This window comes from Stegastes partitus, unplaced genomic scaffold (assembly GCF_000690725.1).
Source record: "Stegastes partitus isolate 25-593 unplaced genomic scaffold, Stegastes_partitus-1.0.2 Scaffold453, whole genome shotgun sequence".
In the NCBI taxonomy this organism is placed as follows: domain Eukaryota; kingdom Metazoa; phylum Chordata; class Actinopteri; family Pomacentridae; genus Stegastes; species Stegastes partitus.
In genome coordinates this window covers 337,953-345,786 of record NW_007578184.1, presented here as the reverse complement: position 1 = coordinate 345,786, position 7,834 = coordinate 337,953, and the positions used below count along the sequence as shown (strand labels likewise).

General features: G+C 37.2%; 1 protein-coding gene across 3 annotated transcripts; it reads right to left on the bottom strand.

Moving 5' to 3' along the window:
- Positions 1–691: 691 nt before the first annotated feature.
- Positions 692–5,548, bottom strand: trmt10b (tRNA methyltransferase 10B). Of its 3 annotated transcripts, none has more exons than XM_008286391.1 (9): positions 5,495–5,548; positions 5,077–5,240; positions 4,327–4,435; positions 4,088–4,218; positions 3,788–3,940; positions 3,336–3,414; positions 2,873–2,940; positions 2,471–2,594; positions 692–2,403 (listed from the first exon to the last, which is right to left on the bottom strand). In XM_008286391.1, the coding sequence occupies exons 2-9, from the start codon at positions 5,206–5,208 to the stop codon at positions 2,264–2,266; spliced, it is 936 nt and encodes a 311-aa protein (XP_008284613.1). In that variant the 5' UTR covers positions 5,209–5,240; positions 5,495–5,548; the 3' UTR covers positions 692–2,263. The 3 variants fall into 3 exon arrangements, with proteins under 3 accessions (XP_008284613.1, XP_008284614.1, XP_008284612.1); XM_008286392.1 differs by lacking the exon at positions 5,495–5,548 and adding an exon at positions 5,385–5,459; XM_008286390.1 differs by lacking the exon at positions 5,495–5,548 and adding an exon at positions 5,345–5,390.
- Between the last annotated feature and the right edge of the window lie 2,286 nt (positions 5,549–7,834).

Sequence of the window (7,834 nt, the reverse complement as noted above, 5' to 3'; positions counted from 1 at the left end):
CTTACACAACCAGTAACAAAGTATTTATAAAGTGCTTAGCAAGTTCATTTAGTAATGTTTTTCTTGGCATTGGTACTAATCTCACAAAATAAATCCAAGTGGAGTTCAATGCAAACCAGTAACAAAGCATTTATGAAGTGCCCGGAACATTTGTTTAGTGGCATTTTTCTTAGGTAGTGATATTGGCACTAATATAAAAACTAAATCAAAGTGCACATAGTTCTTCAGCCTCAAGAAAAGGCACAGGATGGACATACTGAATGTCCAAGGAAGTTACCAAATATGGCCACCTGCCCCATAAAGGCTTAAGAGCTAAAGGGAAGTGGGTGCAACCACATGGTTCTGCAGAAGTACCTCATATTTATCTTGTAATGACTGGAACTGGGAAACGATCCAACTCTCTAAATGTGATTAAAAACAGAACAATGTGAAATTAAAAAATTGAAAGCTGCCTCCCTAAAATTCCTGTTGAGGAAAACCTATTAGCGACTAGAAAGATTTTGCTGTCATCATTTTTATTGACATGTTCAACCAATCTGATTTATCGGGGATTAAACATACAGCAATTAAAGCACATCTAAGGCTGAACTTTTTATTCTTTTAATGTCAAAACAGCAATATTAGCTTGTGCTGTATATTTTTAAAGCATTCATGCTCTCTCTGAACACATTAAGCACCAAACACATCAAAATTGGTGGCAAAGTCTTTTATTATTTTAAAGCATAAAGAATACTGTCTAATTTTTTCCTCCAGATTTGATGGGTGGAGCACGATCCCTTTACAAAACCAAAATGTGCTTTACAGTGCAGGACTTCAGTTAAATGCACGGAGCTGTGCACACGCTTTAGGGACTAAAGGTAAAGTGAGGACGCTTTCAAACACAAGGACTTAAATTGAAACACCAGAATCAAATCAATATTTGGGTGTGAAGATTAACGTTCGGGACGACTGCTGCAGAGTGAATTTAGGACATGATGCCTCTCTGATGGTTCTGTGTGACGGATAAGAAACACCTAAAATGTTTGCACAGTACTGAACTTATAAGGCTAGGAGCTTGGTGGACTGCATTTCAAAGCAATTCTGTGTTAAAGGTAGTTTTGATGTGTAAAATTACCCCGAGATGTTGTGGGGTTTTTGTTTCTGAAAAAGACCCAAACAGCTAGATTTATCATCATCTGTCCGTAACAAGGTCAAGGATACTGTATTAATATCTGTGGGTGGATTTGTTTTGCAGAAAAAACTAATGACAGCATTTGGCAGTCTGTAAGAAAAATATACACACTGACAAAAAGACAAAACAACCTGTGTGTGTCTTAACTTTTGATAATCATCGTCATTAATGACTCATCATGACTGTACATATTAAAATCTACCCTTTAAAGAACTGTAAATTAGAACATTGTAAATATCCACTGTGGAAAGTTTGGCAGAAAGGATTCCAGTGTTCTTAGGAAATCATGACAGGACCGAATAAAGTCATTGTTTCTTCGGGGTTTTATCACTTGAAAAATATTTGGACAGATAATATGTCAGCAAGAATATTGCTCACAACACCCTAAACCTCAGGGAGGGTATTCAAAGAGCAACACAGCCTGCTTCTTTTAAACAACTAAATGAGCTGAAAGGGCGTTCAGACAATCCAAAAAATGTTTTCAAACTGGTCGAAATTCAATTGAAGTTGGAGAATTGATGCATTCATGTTGCAGCATGAATAATTTCCCTATTTTGTTTTGAATACTTTCTATTTATGTGCCAAAATTGCTTAAAACTGATAGAATTCATCATTAAAGCCAGAACTAAGATCTGTTTCCATTATTCTTTCATAGACAAAATCTGATTAGACACACAGTGTTTCAAGAGCATGTCATGTCAAAGGCAAAAACAAATCACATTCTGTCAACAACAGCACAATTTTTTGGGGGGGCTTGTCTGATATGTTAAAAAAATAGGATTCAGTTACACTAAACTCAACAAAAATGACTCCTGAGAAAGTCTAGCCCTTATTAACTGACAGGAATGGAGACAAAGTGTGAGTGAGTAGATCTTCCTTATTGAATTTATGCCTCAGATTCATTTATTGAAGTCAGATGAGAACTAAAGCATCTCCAGCGTTTTGGTATCAGTGTAAAGAAGAGCAGCGTTGACCACAACTGTTTGCTGTTTGTCTTTGAACAGGCACTTATCACAGTGTGCCTGCTCCCCTCAGGGAATAGTCTTGTTTTCTTAATGTAGTTCTTGTACAAAGCATGAGTAAAAACCATCATTAATCCTCATTCTGAGTCTGTGTTGCGCTGAGTGGCGGGGATTCCGGTGCAACAACATAACCCTTCCCCAGAGGGAACCAGGTCTGGAAGGCTTCTGTCCAGCTGCCGGTGTCACAGAGAGTCAACAAGATGTCAAACACTGTGGAGAGACATTTATTACAACAAGACCTTCAGCTGCCTATGGATGAAAATTGTCGCTTGCTTGCCTTGATTGACTGCCAGGATCTTTGAGTGGAAATTCTTCACGTTGGTTTTCTTCACCATGTACTCGTCTATGGGCAGCCTCGCCGTGTGGACGCTCAGCTGTCTGGCTCTAGAGAAACTCAACTTCTGCAGGGGGACAAACAGCAAGAAACAGCTAAAGAAAAATCAACCCAACCATTCGTATACCTGCTGTTTATGACAAATAATACAGAACTGATGCAATCTGCGCTATTTGCACAAAAATAAGAGCTACTTTATCTAATTTAAGCTTAACAGAAATACAGGGGAACTGCAGACTGATTAAGAAAAGCAGAGTAACATCTAATTAATCACATCAGATTGAACTTGCTGACATGATTTGATGTCTGCGTTATCCAGCTGCAATCAGTTTTAGTGCAGAATACCTTCTGGATGCTTTCATCCACAAGACCACCGAGGACATACACTTTGTCAGCATCAACTGTCTCCAAAGCTGAAGAGAAGAGGAGAAAACTCAGATAATTACCAACACATTCATGGCTGTGAATTATCAAAATGTTGTGGGATTAATAAAACCTTAAAGTATCATATCACAGAGTACGTGTAACGTTGTGTAGCGTTCCTCTATAAACCTACTAAATATATTTTATGATTTAATTGAGGCTTTTTTCATTTTCTTTTTGTTTAATTGTGTGTAAGGCATTTTGAAAATGTTATTCCGCAAAGTACTCTACAATAGAAATGCTATGGTTAGATAGCACCCTCTGCTGGATGAAAGATGCACCCAAACAGCAAAAAGTAAACAAGAAAAATCCCGACATATCTCCAAAACTGAAGAGTTCAGAAGCTGTTCTTTTCACTCATGCAGTGAATTCAAATTCATCTAACCTTGTTCAGCATCCGGAGTGAGGTAGATGACAGTTTCTGCAGGAAACATGTCCAGACAGCTTTCCTCTGTTATGTCCATCTGTAAGAAACGGACATAAAGAAAGAAAACAGAACATAATCAGAGTATGCTGATGAATGTTCAGGCTATTTCTGGTTCGGATGACAGTGCAGAGATTGAAATAAACTGTGAGTATCCTGTAACTAATGAATGATGATGACTTAAAAGCTTTTGAATAACAAAAATGACTTAACAAAACTCCTCTATGTCCTTATTGCCAGGATCAGTTGTTTTAGCTGGAGACTACAGCTGATGTGCATGTTATGTAATTAGTTTTAGGATAAAAATACACTAAAAACACTTGTCTGCACATCAACTACAAGAGATTTTCTGCTTTATATTTACTTTCAGAAACATTTACGAGTGAATCCAGGATGTAAACAACGATAATCACCATGTAGTTGAGGAAGCCCTCATTCATTCGTACACACTCTCTGTAGAGGCGGCTGTCCTCTTTCAGGTCTGTCAGAAACAAATGAAATGGTCGAGCGGCCTTCTTATTTGACCCGTACAACCGTCTTAACTGGCCGGCCAGTCGGCTTATCTCCTAAACCAGAAAAACAGATGGAGGCAGGTGAATAAATGCTATATAAGCAGTTTTAATGAATGTCTCAGAATAAAAAACTAAACAGAAAGGCCTCTTTCTTAAAGAAGGACTCAGTGATGTTTTGAGGGTTGTTTGTCCACCACCTACCTTGTCAGACATGCAGTCCGTCATACTCAGATCAACACAGAGTTTGAGCCCTGTGGACTGAGCCTCGGCTAAACGCTCTTTGGTGATCGCCTTCATGACTCGTTTGGTAAACTGAGGCTCTGTGCTGGCACCTATTTGAAAAATAAAATCCCATTATAGATGCTGCTAACTTTCACCTTCAGTCTTCCTAAAACAAAAACATTTGTTCCACTGTTTGATTTTCCTCGCTTGATCTCTACCTGACTCTTGCTCACGATTTAGCTTCCTCCTCTGCTTCTCTTCTTTCCTCTTGCTCTTCTTTGCAGCCAGCTGCTTCTCCCAGTGTCGCTGCTTCCTCAGTACATTCCTCTGTTCATTGAACAGATAAAAACTATTAGCAGTGCAGAAAATCACACATCTGCAGAATGTTAAAACACAGTATTAATAAATAGGACGCAAAAGGAGCAAATTAAATAATTACAAACCATTTAATCATATGGTTTGTTTTTAAATTATAAACTGCATTTTTTTGTTAACTTTAGGAAAACATATGTGTCAATACTTTGTTGACAGTAGATTTGTAGTCTTTGTTGAAAGGCTTGATGGAGGTTTTACAAACAAGGGTCATAAATATGTCTGATATTATTGAAAGTGACATAATTTATCAAGCAAAGTGACCTGAAATGGAAATAAAATCAACTACTTACCTACTTTGAGACAATCAGCACATAAATCTAACAATCAAAAATGTGTAGGCATCAGTCTTTATGGTGTTTTCTACATGCTAGAAGACATATATAGGATATGGATGTGGAAAAACTTCTAAATGTGTAATTCTGATACACAGAAGTGAGTGTTTTGAAGGGTTTAATCAATGATAGAAGAGGAGTTTTAAATCTCAAAGAGTGAATATTTAAATCATATTACAAATCAAATTGAATTCCCCAAATCATTCAGCTCCACTTGAAAGCAGTCTTTATTCAGAATGAAGGCTGGGGAATAAAACTTACTGAATACAGTGCGTCTTCTCTTCCTGGCCTGTCGTCCACTACATCAGCCTCCACGTCTATGTGAAGCAGATCCATCAGCTCTGAAGCTCCATTCAGCTGCATTTCACACATTTCTGACGGACTTTGTGCCATGTCAGTCTGTTGCTCTTCTGCATAGAAGTCACCTGGCGAAGAAAAACTAATTATGTTCTCATTACATGTCCATACAGTCCTCTAGTTTGTTTGTTGACATACAATTTGAAGTTGCTGTGGGCTCAACAAGGCAAACCTTTTCCTATTTGTGGAGACATTTCAAAGCCAAAACTCACATTCGTGCTGTCGTCACAACTCTAGCTATTTCCTTAAATCCCCTCAATGACACATTAAATGTAAAATATGACTAGTTTAAATGCAGAAGGAGGATGTGAAGAAGACATACATGAGTTGAGGAGAGAGTCGCTTCCAGGTTCTAAACATGTGAGCGGCGCATGTAGATGACGTCAGAGTAAACAAAGCGAAGAGGGGCGGAGAAAAAAAGGGGAATTATTTTATGTTATTCAATTATCCGGACTCTTTTCGGTTCAGGTGATCACACACAGATTATTTCATATTTCTGCACCGTTTACGGGACGTTTAAAATATTTACAAAACCAAATGTGGAGCCCAGGCAGTGGGACAGTTGCTCTAATACGCCAGAAGAGGGCGGTGTAGGCCAGGAGTGTATATGTCAATATTTAACAACGGTATCACTGCGTTTTAAGTTTTTATTTATAATTCTTTAATTGTAATTATCAACTGTGCACTAAGATTTATGTTGTTTATTTTAGGCTCCATTCACAGGGTTTGGCACTATGTCTGCAGGTTTGTAACTTGCATATCTAAAATATATCTTTGTTAGTTACAGCTGTCAGGTTTCATTATACCTTCTACTAAGCACTTTGCGCTGATTTAATAAATCGAAATAAAATTACATATCAAAGCTCTTTTCAACGTCATTCATAGTGTTTGGAAACAAGAAATAAATGTGCTAAAAGCATTATGTGCTCTATAAAAACTGCTAACTTATTTTTGCATGTTTCACATTAGCATTAAATATTACAAGTGGAAAAGCTTTTATGAATTCTCACTGCTTGCATTTGCACCAAACTGCGTCTTCAATTCTTCTGCTTTGAAAATGCCATCAAATATTGAACAATCAGAAAAAATCAGACACACTTTCAAAAAATTTAAAATAAAATATATCCTGAGCTTCATAAAATTATGATAACTTTGAAACGACTTAGAAGCTCTCTCTTCCTGTCCTAATTAGGCATGCGCACAGCCGCGCCACTTACGTAAAGTGTATTTAACCTTGTTGACCTTACAGTTGGTAAGTAAATCATATTTATTATCCTTTTATATCTTGTTCAGGCGTAATTAAAAATGCGAGTGGCATGTTTAGCGTTTGAGTCGTTTTACACGAGGTTTTGAAGTTTAAAAGACTAGTTAAGTCCAGCCAGTGAGTTCATCGCTGTTGAACTAAAAGACGTAGCTTTAGCAAATTAGCATGACTAGCTTAACGTTAGCTTGTTGAGATAACTCCGTATGTAGTCTCATCAAGACAATTTGCTATATTTTGCAAGATTTACTAAGCGTGTAATAGCTTTAGCTTGCTAATAATGGAGATATAATCATTCATATTAGGACTGGCTGCAATGGACTTAGACTAACGAAGGGCTAGAATTGTACGCTAGCTAATCTGGTAATGTTAGCATCACTAAAATATGCATCTCCTAGCACAACTTGATGTTATGTGATCTGGGATTGCTGAACACAATCAAAAATAAAAGCGCAACATCGAAGGAGCTCCTAGGAAATGCTATCAAAATTTATATCAGGCCAAGTCCATGTGCAGTGTTTGGCTAAGTATCAACCGATGTGTGAAGTAAAAAATTGCTGCTGAAGTACAAACAGCTTTTACTTAAAATTAGGTTTCCACCTGGTAACACTCAATAACTTAAATGTATTGATAAAATAGCATACAACAAAACAGTCGGCAGGTTTTTTATTAGTTGACAAATAACTGAGGAATAGTTGCAGCTCTACAGATTTGTGTTATTGAAGCACAGTTTAAAACCATCATCGTCTTAATATACTAATAAAACTGCTTTTCTCACAACGTGTTCAGTTTCTCAACTTAAACTGCCGCATAAATTCTGTATACTTTTTTTCACATGGTAGTGACACTGGCACAGTAGAATCAAGTTTGGTCTAACTTTGTGCCTGTTTCCAGCAAGTCGTTTTTAAGAAATAAAGAAAAAAAGAAAAAATAAACTAATTCCTTTCTTTCTTTCTTTCTTTCTTTCTTTCTTTCTTTCTTTCTTTTTAAAAAAGACTAGTCTTTACGGATTTAAGTAATGCATTGTAGTTGGATAAAGGTGTATGAAAAAAATCCTATATTTTCTTAATTTCCTTTTAAAACTGCTACTTCTTAAAAGTACGTCTCAAACGGATACTTGGGGCTGTCGAGATATTGTTTCGAGTCGGACGACAAAAGTGGGTACACACCGGGACTGTTCCAGCTAGCTCCTGTTAATGTGAAATTTAGTTTTTGCGTCTGTTCTTTTCGTCACATGGCTCTTTCTTAAGTCACTGTAAAAAGGTTTAAAAACGAGCATTCGGACAAACTGTGTGTCTTGAGGCTTGTTTAAACTGCAGCTTTAAATGTGCGGGTTAAACCTATGTTGTTGTTAGCATCTGAGGCTAACACGCTGCCACACAGCGTCACAGCAGCCAATGA